The sequence below is a fragment of the Sapajus apella genome, unplaced genomic scaffold (assembly GCF_009761245.1).
Source record: "Sapajus apella isolate SASKATOON/1434 unplaced genomic scaffold, GSC_monkey_1.0 scaffold16, whole genome shotgun sequence".
Lineage (NCBI taxonomy): Eukaryota > Metazoa > Chordata > Mammalia > Primates > Cebidae > Sapajus > Sapajus apella.
Genome location: NW_022436956.1, coordinates 13,636,136 through 13,652,842, shown reverse-complemented (window position 1 = coordinate 13,652,842; position 16,707 = coordinate 13,636,136). Strand labels below are relative to the sequence as shown.

The following is a 16,707-nucleotide window of genomic DNA, read 5'->3' as shown; positions in this document are numbered from 1 at the left end:
GGTGATGTGTGGCATGATACCTCATTTTCAGACCTACTAAATTAAGCTATGTACAGTGCCAAAAGAAGTAGGTCAGGGTAGCTGACCTCCCGTTGGCATCAGCTCAGATGCGCACTATGCTCTGCATCCACTTTGCTCTTCTTTTTCCCACTTTTGTTTTCCATGGGGCTGTTTTCTTTATTTGCCTCAACCCACTGCTGTTGTTTGTAAACATATACATCTGAATTCTGGTTTTTTTTTTTTTTTTTTTTTTTTTTTTTTTAGGACAATTACCTGTAGACATTTTATGTGTATTCTTAACATCTTTCCCCTCTCCTAGATATATGAGGACTTTAGAATTTGATCCAAACCTCTGCCTACACTTCCAGTACTAAAATACCTAGTATTTTAACCACTAAATATTTAATATTTTAGTTTTCTATTTAAAAACCCTTAACTTCATTGTTACTCTTTTTTATTTATTTATGTATTTATTTTTTGAGACAGAGTCTCACTCTGTCACCAGGCTGGAGTACAATGGCATGATCTCAGCTCACTGCAACCTCTACCTCAGCTTCAAGCGATTCTCCTGCCTTAGCCTCCTGAGTAGCTGGGACTACAGGCGTGCCTCACCACACCCAGCTAATTTTTATATATTTTTTTAGTAGAGACGGGGTTTCATCATGTTGGCCAGGATGGTCTTGATTGCTTGACCTCATGATCCGCCTGCCTCGGCCTCCCGAAGTGCTGGGATTATAGGTGTGAACTACTGCGCCCAGCCTGTTACTCTTTTTTAGTAACTACGCTTCTGCGTAGGCACACAACTATTACCAGCTACTTTTGTATCTTGTTGCTAATGCCTCCCGTCAGTGTACACCCTTCAGTGGTTTTGCAGCAGGAGTCTATGAGTGGCAAACTCTTTAAGGTTTTAGTAGTATAGACATATCTTTAATCCTCAAGATGGGTCTGGGTTTCTAGTTTTTGGTGATTTTCCATGAGTATTTTCATAGAATTCTTCCATTTCTTCCTGGCCTCTTTTGTGTTGATTTGAATTCTGCTCTTAGTCATCTGTTCAAATAACAACAGACATTCTTTTCTTTCTAGTTAAGTTTTATTGCTCTTAGTTTCCCCTACGTAGTTGTGGAATTATTTTTATTGATCCTGCTGAGACTTTAAGATATGATAATTTTTCAAAAGACAACTCTAGGAAATTACAGTTACTAACTCTTCAGCTACTTTCTCTGGTCTCATCTGCAGCAGTTACTCTCACCCATTTGTTAGACTGCCTCATTCTGTTGTTCTCTTGCCTCCTGTTTCTATATTTGCTGTCTCTTACTGACTCTGCTAGAATCTGAGCTACTTCTCTAGATTTATCTTCCAGTTCAACAATTTTCTTTTCAGCTAACTTTAATCTGCTGTTTCACATATACATTGAGCTGTTTTTTTTATTTCCATGAGTATATGTTTTGTGTCTAGAATTTCTGTTTGGTTCTTTCTCAAATCGGCCTTTTATTTTTCAGTGTTCTTTCTTTACATTTTTTCTTCTATGTCATTAATCATTCAAATTGTGATTTTTTTTTCATCACTTACTTTTTTTTTTTTTTTTTTGAGGCAGGGTTTTGTTCTGTCTCCCAGGCTAGAGCACAGTGGTATGGTGACAGCTCACTGTAACCTTGACCTCCTGGGCTCAATCTATCTTTCTGCCTTAGCCTCTTCAGTAGCTGGGACTACAGGCATGTGCCATCATGCCTGGCTAATTTTTGCATGTTTTGTAGAGATGGGGTTTCGCTGTATTGCCCAGGCTGGTCTCGAACTCCTGGGTGCAAGTGATCCTTTTACCTCATCCCATCAAAGTGCTGGGATTACAGGCGTGAACACCTGGTCCTCTTCTTATATACTTTTTTTTTTTCTTGAGACAAGGTCTCACTCTGTCTCCCAGGCTAGAGTTCAGTGGCACGATCTTGGCTCACTGCAATCCCTGTCTCCCAGGTTCAAGCGATTCTCTTCCCTGAGCCTCCTGAGTAGCTGAGACTACAGGCATGCGCCACCAGGCCCAGCTAATTTTTGCATTTTTTAGTAGAGACGGGTTTTCACCATGTTGGCCAAGCTGGTCTCGAACTCCTAACCTCAAAGTGATCCACCTGCCTTGGCCTCCCAAAGTGCTGGGATTATAGGTGTGAGCCATTCTGCCTGACTTTCATGCACTTCTTAATAGTCCAGTGCTTTGTAAGAACTAAGGCAATACTTTTTCAGTTTTAGTACTTACTTCATCCATTCTGCTCTGCTTATGCTTGGTTAATGCTTTTAATCAGGTGTTTTTTTAGTTTTTTTTTTTTAGTTGTTTTTTTTTTTTTTGGAGACGGAGTTTCGCTCATGTTACCCAGGCTGGAGTGCAATGGCGCTATCTCGGCTCACCGCAACCTCCGCCTCCTGGGTTCAGGCAATTCTCCTGCCTCAGCCTCCTGAGTAGCTGGGATTACAGGCACACGCCATTTTAGCAGATCTTGATGAATCAGGAAAGTTCTGAGTCAAAGATTAAATTGTAGGATAATGACCTATATTAGAAACTGATATTAGGTTTACATGATTGTTTACCACATGAACCTCACCATTCTTACAGTTACAATGAATCCTACCATGCAGAGTATTCTTCCTTTTCTTCCCTAAAGTCTTCAGTCTGGATTACAGTCCATTTCTTCCATCCTTTAATTAAAAAAAAATTATCTATTAGGCATGCAATATTTACCAGGCACTCAAAATCAGAGCTAGTAAGTTACTGAGAAGATAGAAAAATCTAGAAAAAGATAATGCATTATGCATTCCACTCATACCTGGCCACTTGAATGAAATTGTGCAAACTGATTATATTCTTTATGATCTCAGCTTCTGTGATAGAATCTGGAGATCTCAGCCATGCCTCCTAGAATTGTCACTTAGAAACTTCACTAGCACTCTGAAATTGTCTTCAATTAAAAATGAAATGTACAGGCTGAATAATAACTAGATTAGTATGGCGATCGGTTTAGGCAACTTTATATTTTATGAATGTGAGCCGGGTGCCGGTGAGGGATATTTTGAAAGGCTGTCAGGCTTGTGACACGAATAAATCAAAAGCATTCCAGGCGATGGCTGTTACTGGGGCAGAAACTCATGTAACATGCATGATACATTCATTCCTCTTATCAGAAATAAGCGTAGTTTTTAAAGATGTTTAATGGAGTCTGAGTGCCAAAGGTGGTAAATATTGAAACTACTTATAGTTGTATGTACATCCTGCCAAATACAGCCTTGGTTTTTGGAGAGATGGGAAGACATAGGTAATGAGCTTGTTTTAAAGTAGTTTGAAAAATCAGGTTCTTTGGATTTCTGACCATTGCAAAAAAAATAGCCTCAAATGCAGTAGAAGTTCCTGAGGACATCATAAGGCCATTTCCCCAGTGTTTGAGAAGCTTATTGCCAACTGTCTCAATTGAATAGAAAACTACAGTTTGCTCTCAACAACCCACTTCTGTGTGTTTTGTTTCTTTCTGTTGTGGAGTCGTTTGTCCACACAGTTAAACTAACAGAGAGCCCATCTATCTAGGTTCTATTATTTTATGCTGGTTGTAAACAAGGCCAGTCCTGGCTTGCATTCAGCAATGAACAGACACAGTTTTCTATTTCAGAGGAGGAAGAGGAAATCAGATGGAGAGGACCATTAGGAGTGATGGTTGGGTTTGAGGCATATATTATGCATTTGAACTAGTGTTTGAGATTTTCAGATGTTTCTAAATGACTTCCAGGTGGCCTCAGCCCATGTGTGCAGAGGAGCCTATTCATTTTTAACAGTGACTCTCTGTTTCACTTGTTTCTTTTTGGCTTTTAGTGATTATAGTGGACACCACATATTATTGGCTAGTAGATGTTGCCTCAAGTCTACAGAAAGACAATTTCAGGTTCTTGGGCCTGCTTTCTCTGTGATTTTGGATGGCTCTTTTATATTCTTTGGGCCTGAGGTTTTTCACATTTGACATTAATTTTTTTTTTTTTTTTTTTAAAGAATCGTAATATATGGCCTTCCAGAACTTAGCAGGGCCTTTAGGTATTACTGTAAGGATGTGAAGTTGAGGTCGCCACACAGTGGCTGCACCAGGTCCAGGACTCCATCTCCTGAGCACAGGCTGCCACCCCCTATTTCTCAGCATCTGGATGAGTAAGAGGATTTGGGTGAGAAGGTAAACTACCAGGGCATAGTAGAAGTACAGGCCTTGGGCTGCCTTGGTGTTACTACTTAATGATCTTTAAGTTTCCTGTTCTCTCTGTGCCTGTTTCTCATTTGTGAAGGGGAATAATACTTACCTCATAGGTTGTTGTGAACAGCGAGTGATTTTTTTTAACGTGTGCATCTGGGCCTGGGCAATGGCTTGTGTCATGTTTATAAATCCATAGGCTCAAGCCCATCGAGGGGGCTGCCCTCCACTGCAAGGTCAGTCCAAGTGCCCAGTTCCCAGCCGAGGAGAAACCTGGGTGCTTCACAGTTCAGACCTTATTCCTATCTAGTGCAAACCTCTTTCAGCTCACCCACTTGCACAGTTGGTGGGGGATGGAGATGAGGGGTGTGTGACTTTGTCTCTTGCCTCTGTTACAGCCATCTATCACACCTGTGAGGCCTCCAACTTCCAGTGCCGAAACGGGCACTGCATCCCCCAGCGGTGGGCATGTGACGGGGACACAGACTGCCAGGATGGTTCTGATGAGGATCCAGTCAACTGTGGTAAATGCAAATATTCCAGCTCCCTCCCTGAGCCTCCCCAGTGTCTGCTATTCAGGAAGAGAGGCAACAGAGAGCCAGGGGATGAAATGCTGTTCTCCTATGCCCATATCACCACTCTGAAACTAAATAAGCCCACCTGCTTTCTGTGTTATACTGCTATATGATGCATCAGAGTTTATTATGTAGTCTTAAGATTTGCAGGCAAGCAATTTGCCCCCCGCCACAAACAAACTATATAAAATGCTGTCACACAAACAAAATATATAAAAAATGCTTTTTGAAACCAAATATTTTTAAGGTTCTCTATTCTTTTGCCAAACATTCCAAATTTTCATGGCATGTTAGTTGTCTACATGTTGTTATACATTCTACTCCTTTTGTCTTACAATATTAAGTAAAGATATTTACGCAACTCTGTATTTTTCTGTAGTAAGGATTTTCATGGAAGATGCGTATTCACTTTATATTACCATAACCTAGCTTGCATAGTTGCTTCTTGGTTGGACATTTGAGGTTTTTAGTTTTATACTGTTATGCTAGTACCACTATTCATGTCCTTGGAAATGGAGGCTTGATTTTTCTTTGAGATATTTCCTGAGAGGTGTTCTTCAGTATGGAGTTGTAAGGTGAAAGGTTCTGACCAGTTTTTGAGTCTCTCTGCTACCAGATTGGATTTCCAAGGGATTATACTAAATATGACTCTACTAGTAATATGTTGCATGTTTCCCCAAGTCTCCATTGATATTAGATTTATATCTTTTTCATTGCTTCCACTAATGAAATGTGTGTGTTTACCTCATGTAATTTTGATTTATACCTCTTTTAAAATACTTTTTCTACTTAGTGACAGTAACCATTTTTTCAAATAGTGGTACTTGTTTACTGTTTCTGTTTTGATATCCTTTGGCTAATTTCCCAGAAATGATTACATTTTACAGGATTAAAACACGTTTTCGTGCCTATACTTAATCCTCAAAGAACTATTCCACACAGAGCTCGGTTTGCAAAGTCTCTATGACTACCCCATTAGAAGTGATTTTCTTTCTCTTATTTTTGAGACAGGGTCTCTCTGTGTCACCCAGGCTGGAGTGTAGCAGTGTGATCCTGGATCACTGCAGCCTCAACCTCTTGGGCTCAACTCATCTTCCCACCTCAGCCTCCTGAATAGCTGGGACTACAGGGGTGGGCCACCACGTCCAGCTAAGTTTTGTAGTTTTTGTAGAGATGAGGTTTCCGCCATGTGGCCCAGGCTGGTCTCAAACTTCTGAGTTCAAGTGATCCACCCACCTCAGCCTCCCAAAGTGCTGGGATTATAGGCGTGAGCCACTGCACCTGGCCAGAACTGATTTTCAAGTCCAGTTCCTGGCAGTAATTTTTTGCTTAGGAGAAAGGATGACCTAGTACTAAAGATTCTGATCAGGATACCTTAGTTCTAGTTTACTTTGCCCTAGAACTGTGGTGAAACCTCAGGCTCTTCCCATTTCTAGGCAGACTTTCTCTAAAACGGCTTTGCTTTAGAATTCCTCCATAATTAAGCTCAGTGAGTGATTTAAAGAGCTTTATAAAAGTAAGATTTTATAGTCAAGACTCATATTGTGCTTTTTCTATTCACTGACACTTTTCTTTTTCTTCTAAAAAATATACTTAGGTCAGGTATGGTGGCTCACACCTGTAATCCCAGCACTTTAGGAGGCTGAGGCGAGAGGGTGGCTTGAGCCCAGGAACTTGAGACGAGCCTGGGCAACATGGCGAGACCTCACCTCTACAAAAAATACAAAAATCAGCCAGGCGTAATGGTGCATGCCTGTGGTCCTAGCTACTCAGGAGGCTGAGGTGGCAGGACTGCTTGAGCATGGGAGGTAGAAGCTGTAGTGAACTGTGATCACGCCACTGCACTCTAGCTTGGGTGATGGAGCAAGACTGTGCCTTAAAAACACATGTGCATGTGTGGGCATGCACACACACACACACACGCATCAAAATAGAAATTTTCAAAATGGAAAATGTGCAAAAAGGTATAGAATTAAAGGTTGATCACCTCACCTGCCCGGTTCCCACGTTTTCCTTATGGGAAACAAGGTTGTATAATTCTTCACAATCTTTTTGTGCACATATATACAAATTAAAATCTACTCTGTATTATTGTCCTATTTCATACCCATAATATTTAAATTTGCATATTGTTTTGCACCTTGTTTTTTCACAGAACTGTATATCTAGGGCATAATTTTTATAGAGCACTTCTTCCATCTCTTTATAGCTAGTGTTCCAGTGTACAATAATTTATTAAACAGTCTCTTACTGATGGACTGTTTTCAGTCTCTTACACAGTTTTACAATGCAGCACTTTGCTTGTGGGCAGTTTTCAATCTATATCAAACAGTGTCATAGTGCAGCACTGGTACTTAGGTTAAGTACAAGGTTGTAAACCTTTATTTACATAATTTTTTCAATTGTGTAAGTAGAATGCATTTATACAAAAGAGTAGTTACTGGGTCAAAGTATATATACATTTGTCATTTTGCTGGTTATAGCCAAATTGGCCTCCCCAGTGGTAGTACCAGTGTATACTCATGCCAGCACTGTATGTGAATGCCTGCCTGTTTCCTCTGCGTCATTCTTTTGTATTGTTGAATTATATTTCAGAGAAGAAGTGCAATGGATTCCGCTGCCCAAATGGCACTTGCATCCCATCCAGCAAACATTGCGATGGTCTGCGTGATTGCTCTGATGGCTCAGATGAACAGCACTGCGGTGAGTTCATTCCTTGCCCGCGGGAAACACCCAGGCCTGGTGATTGTGAGTGAAGAGCTTATATTGGATTAAATCCTTTCATTTCCTCAGTACCTGCTTGTGGTTAGGTTGTAACTGAGTTGACCTCCAAGTACTTGGCTAGGACTCCTGGAGGTTGATCATGGCAGGGAGACATGGTTTGGTTAAAGGAGAGCAGGAAGGAAGAAGGGCAGGATTGGGAGTGATGGTGAGCTTAGTTTGTTCTTCAGTGAATGTTATTGTTTAGTTGAAATATGTTCTATGAATTGGCCAGTTGTTTTGAATTGGCCACTTATTTCTACTTGATTGGTTTTATTAGTGTTGCTGAGTATCACTGAGGGTAGAGTAGGGGGTGGGTGGGCATTTTTAGGCCAGGTGACTCTTTTTATCTTCAGTTTTCTTTAGACCCAGAAAGATTGCCTTGGGTCACTAGTGCTCATTTTTGATTATATACTGGAATCACCTGGGGAGCTTTAAAACCTTCTGGTGCCTGGACCTCACCCCCAGAGATTCTGATTTAATTAGCAGAGATGTGGCTGGGGCGTTGGGACTTTTATGGTGCTCTTGGTGATTCTACTGTGCAGTCCAGGTTGAGAGCTAATGTATCAGTGCAGGGAGTGGCAATCTAGCCTGTGGGCAAAATCCATTCCGTAACCTGCTCTATTAAATGAAGTTTGATTTGCATACAGTAACGACTGTTTGCTTACATATTGTATATGGCTGTTCTCAAGCTGTAGTGGTGGAATCGAGTAATTGTAACAGAGGTTGTATGACCTGGAAACTCTGAAATAGTTGCTTTCTAGTTGTGTTAGTTGGAGTTCTCCAGAATAGAACCAACAGGATATGCATATACACACATATATATATATATGTAGAGAGAGAGAGAGAGAGAGAGGAGAGATTTATTTTAAGGAATTGGTTCATGCAATTTTGGAGGCTGGTGAGTCCCAAATTTGCTAGGTGAGTGAGCAGACTGGAGACTCAGTGACAAACCGAGGCTATATTTCAAGTCCAAAGGCCATCAGGCTGCAAACCTTGGAGAGAGCCAGTTGCAGTTGAAGCACAAAGGTCTCCGTGCTGGGTCCTTACATGGCCCTTTCTCTGTGTGGGCATTCCTGGTGTCTCTCTCTCCTCAAAGGACACTAATTCTATTGAGTTAGGGCCCCATTCTTATGTTTTCATTAAGGCTTTGTCTCCAAATACAGTCAAATTGGGGATCAGGGCTTCAACATACAAATTTTGGGGAGGACACAGTCCATCTCGTAAGATTAGTTCCTTACAGAAAAATTTGCCTACCCCTGTGTTAGAGAGTCAGTGTCATATTAGTCATGCTTGAGATCAGGGGTTTGGATGCCAGACAGCTCTGGATTTCACTTTTGGCTTCACCTTCATCAGCTGTGTACTTTTGCCAAAATACTTAATGCTACTGCCCTTGTTTTCTCATTTTGAATTAGGAACAATAAAATCTCTCCTAATGTTGTTTTGAGGGTTCAGTGATGCACTTTATGTCAAGTGCTTTAGCTCTAGGCTTGGCACAAAACAAATGCTCAATAAATGGTGGCTTTTACTGTTGCTTCTGAAGCCACATCTGTACCTGTGTGCCCTTGCCCAGGGCTAGAGGGCCCAGCCAGCCGCAGTGCTCATGGCCTCTTCCCCTCTCTGGATCCCTTTCAGAGCCTCTCTGTACACATTTCATGGACTTTGTGTGTAAGAACCGCCAGCAGTGCCTGTTCCACTCCATGGTCTGTGACGGAATCATCCAGTGCCGTGATGGGTCGGATGAGGATGCGGCGTTTGCGGGATGCTGTGAGTGGGGGCAGGCCGGGGAGATGACTCACGGTCACTAAAGAACTTGCATGGGGGTTTGGCCCCCCTGGGGTTGTGCCTCTAATTACTTACAGATCTTGGTTGAGTGCTGAGGGTTTGGCCACCCTGAGTTGTACCTCTGTTTAGCTTACACGTCTAGGTTGAACATCCAAGCTTGCCTTTTCTGAGAAAGACTTTCCTTTGTTGCTTAAGAAGTCCTGCTGTTCAGTTGTTGGTGTATGTATAAATGGCAGGATGGTGAGTGACCAGGGTCTTGGCTCACGGGTCGCTGTAAGTGAGAGGCCTTCTTTGCCAGGGCTGTATCAGATGGCACCCCCAGCATGCTGTAGCCCCTTACCTTGCTTCGGTGGTCCTGCCGGCACTCACTGCCACTTTGGACCTATGTATTCATTTAGCTGCTTGAGCTTCACAGGAGCTGGGGCTTGTTTTGCCCATTGCCATGGCCCTATCCTAATGCAGTGCCCTCCCTGGAGTAGCTCTTGTATTTGTTTGCCGGGACTGCTATAGCAAAGTACCACACCAGGTGGTTCAAACAACAGAAATTTATTTCTCACAAGCCTGGAAGCTCACAGGCCAAGATCAAGGTGTCAGCAGGGTTGGGGTTGGGTGTCTTGGAAGCCTCTCTCCCTGGACTCATAGATGGCTGCCTTCTCCCTGGGTCTTCACATGGTCTTTCCTTGTACACGTCTGTGTGTAAATTTCCTCTTCTCTAAGGACACCAGGCCTATTAGATTAGGGCCACCCAGATCACCTCATTCTAACTTTTACTCTTTCAAGCCCTTATCTCTGAATACAGTCCTGTTTCTGAGAGAGCGGAGGTTGGAACTTAAACGTGATTTTTGGGGGATAACCTTGGCTCATAACACAATTCAGTAAAGATTCATGGAATGGATTAATTAACAGAGTGTGTGCTCTGTTAAGATTAGGTTTGACTTTTGCTTTCAAGGAATGTTCTAGCCAGACAGTCCCTTGCCAGAAGTCACTGCTATTCCCCCTTGCTTCTGAGCAGCACTGCTGCTTCGACCCCTCAGCGTGGAAGCTCCTGGACTTCATGGTTGTTTTTTTCTTCTGTAGCCCAAGGCCCTGAGTTCCACAAGGTTTGTGATGAGTTCGGTTTCCAGTGTCAGAATGGAGTGTGCATCAGTTTGATTTGGAAATGTGACGGGATGGATGATTGCGGCGATTATTCTGATGAGGCCAACTGCGGTAAGATGTCCGATCTGACTCCTCACATCCTCATCCTCCAGCTACAGTGATGCCTGCGGTTAAGGGGGCACTCGCCGGCACCCCCACGGCAGACTTGCTGAGTTAGGGAACTCAGCAGCCGTTGCTGCCAGTTCCTGAATACTCATACAAGGAATTGAGTCTTGAAGTGTGCAGGTGCTATGGAAAAGTTTATTTGATCTCCTTTTTTTTTTCCCCTCAGTTGGGAGGACCACATTATGTATAAGGAATATAGTAGATAAGGAATTATGGTAAATATTATGGAGTGACCTCCCCCTAAAAGTGACAGACCACAGTGTAATAGTTATTGTCATCATTGGATTATCATCAGTAGTTCTTTTATTCCTTTGGTAAAATGTCAAAATTAGAACTCAGGTGATCATTCTCAGGATATCGAAGTCTAGATCAGAGGAACACGGGTTGAGGGCTGGGAAGATGGGCTTTAGTTTGTGGGTGTATTTTTTGTTGCCCATTGGGTCCATGAAACTGCCTTATCTCTTTATGGGTGGGAAGTGTGGGTTGCCCAGGAACTTGGGTCTGGAGGAGGATGCACAGAGTTGGAGCCCTGTGTTCACACTGGTGCAGGGGAAGCAACTGATGGTGTGGTTGATTTCCCCAGAAAACCCCACGGAAGCCCCAAACTGCTCCCGCTACTTCCAGTTTCGGTGTGAGAATGGCCACTGCATCCCCAACAGGTGGAAATGCGACAGGGAGAACGACTGTGGGGACTGGTCTGATGAGAAGGATTGTGGAGGTAAGAGGCCCCAGGGTCCTGGGTCAGCTCCATAACCAAGACATGCCACAATAGTTCCACCAGCTGTGCAGGATGTGCCTGGCTTATTCTGTGTTTTGGGGGGCATTTTTTTGGGAGAGGAGTGTCTCAATTTTTTTCTGTTCCTCTTTTTCATTTTGAAATAAGTGTGGTTGGCTTCTCCTATTTTCAGGCTGTTTATTCCGTATTTTCAAGGCAGAGTGAGAAGTCTAGAGCCTTCCTACTCAAAGTGTGGTTTGCAACCAGCAGCATCTGCATCTTTTTGGAACTTGTTAGAAATACAGAATCTCTGACCTCACCCCAGACCTACTGAGTCAGAATCTGCATGCTAATAAGCCCCCAGATCCCTTGTGCTCTGTGATGCATTTGAGGAGCACTCATGTGGAATGCAGGCTTGCCCCTTTTTTTCTGGCATTCTTATCTCTGAACCAGGTCGTGGGGTAGTTGCGGTTGAATTAACCAGAACACAATGCTTCGCCTCAGTAGGAATTTTCTTAGCCACCCTGTGCCTCCTGAGCCACCTGTGTCTTCCATCAGCCCCTGCAAAAGCAAACTCATCTGAATAGTAGCCCAAATCAAATATAGTAAGTAAGGGAAATCTACTCCCCAAAAGGGAAAATAAAATAGCCTCTTCTGACAACTCACTGTACATGATTTATAGATTAGCTGCTGCTTAGAGCTATGCCTGTCAGTGGCCTCCCTCAGCAGGTACAGCTGAAAGTGGGACATCCGCACTAGGTGTGGGATCCGTCTGGTGTAAGATCAAGCTGCTTCTAACGTTTTGGGTTTCCTTGCTTGGTGTTTTTCTCAGATTCACATATTCTTCCCTTCTCAACTTCTGGGCCCTCCACGTGTCTGCCCAATTACTACCGCTGCAGCAGTGGGACCTGTGTGATGGACACTTGGGTGTGTGATGGGTACCGAGATTGTGCAGATGGCTCAGACGAGGAAGCCTGCCCCTCGCTTGGTGAGTTCCGGCCCAGGTCCTCTCCTGTGGTACCTGCTGTTGTGGAGAGGACCTTCTGGGGGTGCACTCTGGGTGCAGCCTGGCCGGGCCCCATCTCCTGCTGTCTAGGACTCCACTATGTGGCCAGGCTGCCAGTCACTAACGGTGCTCCTCCAGGGCAGGCTGACTTCTAGCATTTCTCCCTGGATCATAGACACGTAGGAAATTGGAATAGGAGCATCTCATCCTCTATAACTGGCCTCTGATCTTCCTGCAAGAGGCCAGCCACCCTGATTTCCACCCAGGCTGTGGTGGTGCCACCTTTGCTGCCTTCTTAGTGGGAAAATACAAATTGGAATTGTGTGGAACTTTGTGTGTATTAAGCTCTCTAGGTGGCTGGCCTGTCCAACTAAAAGAAGGGCAAGCACTGCCATCTAGTGGGTAAACTGAAAGAGGCAGCTGAAGGTCCGTAGTCACCATACTGTTGGCGGTGGGGGTAGACCTTGAAACCCCATCTCGTGTGTGCTCTTAACTGCAGGAAGAACAGAGGTAAGGATACTGTGTTCTTTCCTAAACAGGCATGGACTTCAAACTCAGTTATAATAGGAGGACAAATAATTTTTTGCATTCTTTGTATGAACTTTTCCATTCTTTCATGACTATGTTCATTCCATTGCTTCCTTAAACATCAAAATCCCAAACTTAAGTGAACCTAAGAATCATACAGGGATCTCCTGGGTTCCATCCAGAAATTCCAATTCTATGTTTTTTTTTAAATATTATAAAATGATATTTTATTGGGTGGTCTTTTTGCCGTATTGAGTTTCCTCTTGTTCTTCTGTCTAGAAGATCAATTTTTGACAATTTCTATTTTCCAGGCCCTCTGTGAGCTGACTCCTCCTTGCCTCCCCGGATTTCTTACATCAGTTAGGCTAGGTTCCTCATCTTCTCCAGATAGACTTGCTTCTATTTTCCCTCAGCAGTAACTCCTGAACCCTCAACCTTATCCTCCTCCTTTCCTTATCCCTGAAACCCACCATCCATCAGTACAAACAGAAGCATGCATTTTATAGCAAAAGAGACCTTGATATATTAATATCATCAGTACTTCTCAAAATGTGGCACAAAGACCACCCTAATGGAATCATCTGGGGTGTTTATTAGAAACGTAGAATCATAATTTCTGGGTGGAGCCCAGGAGATCCTCATATGATTCTTAGGTTCACTGAAGTTTCGGATTTCTGCTTTCAACAAGTAGGGTATTATTCTCCTTTCACGCTGCACCTCTGTGGAGCTTTCACTGACTTCTTTAACTGGTTTCTATCTCTTTTCCATTCCCATTAAACTTACCCATTGACCATTTGGTTCTTAACTGTGATCTGCCATATAGTGTTTCCTAATTATTTCATGCGTGTTGATCTTTGCTTTCATAGCCATTGTGTGGATTTCCTGTTTGGGGATCATCCTGTGTACTACTTTGAGTCCTGCTCTGTGTCTCCTACAATAACAAGAAAATAGTCGGTATCCCCTAAATGCTTCTCAAATTAAAATAAGTTGTAAAAAAGAAAACCAAACTTTGTGTCTGCGCTTTCCCCTCAAGGCCTACGTGTTTATTGAATAACTTGATTATCCTCTCCAAGTTATTTTTGCTTATCAAAACTCTGACCAGGACATTAACAGACTCTAGCAAATTCTGACTAATCCAATGGGCAGATCTCTGTTTACATATCCTGTTCAGCTTTTGTACTTTCTTTTTTGCGTACTGTGTTGGTACAAATTTAAACTTGCTGATGTCTGTAATTCCTGGATCTTCTGTGTTTAGTGTAGAAGTATCCTAACTGGTTTATCAGCCTCGTATTTCTCCTCCTTTCAGTTTTTCTTCTGGGAAGGCCCATACTGATGAATGATCGTGTCCTCCCCAGTACTGGAGACCTCTGATGCCTCCCTTATTGTCCAGGACTAAGTGGCATGATTTACCTTGGCCTGGCTTTCTCCCTCTTTTTATTTTTTATCACCTGTCTCCATGTACCTTGTGTTTCTGCAGAGTGATGCTGGGATTTAGGGAAAGCCCCTTTGAAAATCCAATTAAAACTGGAATATGCACAATATCCTAAGGTTAATAATTGCTTTTTTCATTTGTTTGCTTAGGTTGTTTTATACCATTTGCTAATGCTTTCTGCCTTTCAGTCACCACTCAGGATAACTTTCCACAGGTGAACATGTTCAGTAATTTATCAGGTCCAGTTTTTCTCTCAGAGACATTCCTTCTAACAACTTGGATTCTCCCTTCTGGACAGATTGCTCTCTAGTCCTGTGGTGTGTCTGTTATCCTGGGACTTTCACTGCCTCCTTGGAATTCTCTTTGCCTTTCTCCCAGTTTAGATTCCGTGTTTCCTGGATCTTGTGTTTTGCTTTTTCTTTGTTTACTCCCTTGTTTGGGTGGAGTGCATCCTTCAGTAGCCTTGTCAGATGAATAGGATGATGCAGTGGCCAAGGACACCGTGATGGCAGCTCTCAGGAGTCTGTCTCTTGAATTTTGCTGCTCTGCTTTGTACTGGTTTCCCTGTATACTTGGGGCACGGTTGTCTTCTAGGACGTTACACCGTCATCATCCTCAGGATTTGCTTTACCTCCTTCTCCTGTTGGAGCTCCTGTTTACGGTGTCCCAGTTTTTCTCTTTGTAGTTCAATCTCATGTTTTGGTAGAACACATTTTCTGGAAAATGCCTGAGAAAATATATGTGGGGAGGCCTGTGTGAGGTTTTGCATGTCTTAGAGTGTTTAAATTCTGTCTTCAGACTTAATTGATAGTTGGGCTGTGTTTGGCATGCTAGATTGTAAGTAATTTTTCTTCACAATTTTGAAGGTTTTATTCCACTGCCTTCAAGCAGATTTTGGGAAATCCAAAAGCAATCTTAATTCTGATTTTTTTTTTTGTATGTAACCTGTTTTTTAACCCTCTAGAAGCTTGTAGAAGCTTCCCTTTGGCACCAGTGTTTTAAAATTTCACAGTGATGTGCTTTGCTGTGGGACCCTTTCCATCCAATGTGGTGGACACTTGCATGTTCTTTGATTATGGACGTTTATATATTTTAGTTCAAGGAATTTTTCTTGAAATATTTTATTAATGGTATTTCTCCCCCTGTTTTCTCTTATTTCCTGGAATTCTTGTCATTCATATGTTGTCTCCTGATCTGGTCTTCTCCTCCTTCTTTTTTCTTTTAATCTTTTATATTTTTGAAAATTCTTCTCCACTTTCTAGGAGATTTACTCAACTTTATATTTCAACTCTTTGCTGAGTTTTTCATTTTTGTTGTCATGGTTTTAACTTTAAGAGTTTTTCCATTTTTACCCCTGTGCCTTTTTATCGTGTCCTGTTTTTTTCCCCCTCCATGGATAAATATTCTTTCTTTCTGAACATATTAAGGATACTTGTTTTTGAAGTTTTCTTCTTGCAAACCTCTGTCTCCTACAAATGGCCTATTTGAGGGTTGGGGGGCTCTGTTTGGCTTTCTGTCTTTCACGTCAAAGCTTTTTCTCAGACAGTCCTTGGTTGCCGCTGTGTTTAAGGCTGGGGACTAAAGTGCTTCTGAGTAATTCTGAGTACATGGGTAGGCTTGTCAGCTTTGAGGTTCATGGCTGGGAACCGTGGGGGAACTCTGAATTTTGGTTACTTCAGGGTTAGTTTCTGAAGCTGGTCATTTTCCTCAGAGAAGATTCTTAGATCTCCTGCCTGGACAATAATGACCTTATGACTAAGATCCTCAGGGAAGAGAACTGGGGCTCCCATATGTAGGTTTAACCCCCCTTTCATCTGTAGGATATACTTGCTCTCAACTCTGCCTGTCTAAACAATGCTTTGTTTTTAACCTCTCCAAATAACAACGCTCCATTATTCTGTCGGGGTGACATATGGTTGGTTGTCTTGCGGGACTGATAGGAGGGGATATAGGGAATGTAGCTGTGTCTTAAACACCATTCAGTCAGTTCCCTTATTTTAACTCCTTCTTCTTCACTCCCAGTTAAGAGATATCAGTTTCTGAACTTTTTGAGGATTATGTGTTGTTGATCTGATCGGTTCTGAGCTTTCTCCTGCGACGCTGAGGGTAGGATATAGCCTTCGCTGGCTGCTTTAGTCGCATACCGCTGTCTGTCTTCTTTCCAGCTCCCAAATATTGTTTCTTTTGTCTGCTTTCCCATTATCCATTTCCTTGCGGATATAGGTATTTGAAAACAGTCTCTTCACTGTGGCTTTAGTGGGACCCTGCGGGGAAGCAACATTAGATATCTGTCTCTACTCTGCTCTCTATCCAAAACTCACATTTGTCTTCAGGGTCCCATTGTAGTTTCTGAAGCACCATAATTTCCTAGCACACTGATTGGTTACTGTTGTTGGCCAGCTCTCTCAATGCTAAAATGTGAATTTTAAAAATCT

At 42.6% G+C, this 16,707-nt stretch overlaps 1 protein-coding gene across 1 annotated transcript in view; it reads left to right on the top strand.

Moving 5' to 3' along the window:
- The window catches only part of SORL1 (sortilin related receptor 1), a 173,687-nt gene that overhangs the window by 120,595 nt on the left and 36,385 nt on the right, over positions 1 to 16,707 (top strand). Inside the window, exons 26-31 of the mRNA XM_032285161.1 lie at positions 4,607 to 4,732; positions 7,379 to 7,486; positions 9,179 to 9,310; positions 10,406 to 10,537; positions 11,175 to 11,309; positions 12,139 to 12,294. Of these exons, the coding sequence (XP_032141052.1) occupies positions 4,607 to 4,732; positions 7,379 to 7,486; positions 9,179 to 9,310; positions 10,406 to 10,537; positions 11,175 to 11,309; positions 12,139 to 12,294 (789 nt within the window). The remainder of the gene's footprint in view (positions 1 to 4,606; positions 4,733 to 7,378; positions 7,487 to 9,178; positions 9,311 to 10,405; positions 10,538 to 11,174; positions 11,310 to 12,138; positions 12,295 to 16,707) is intronic.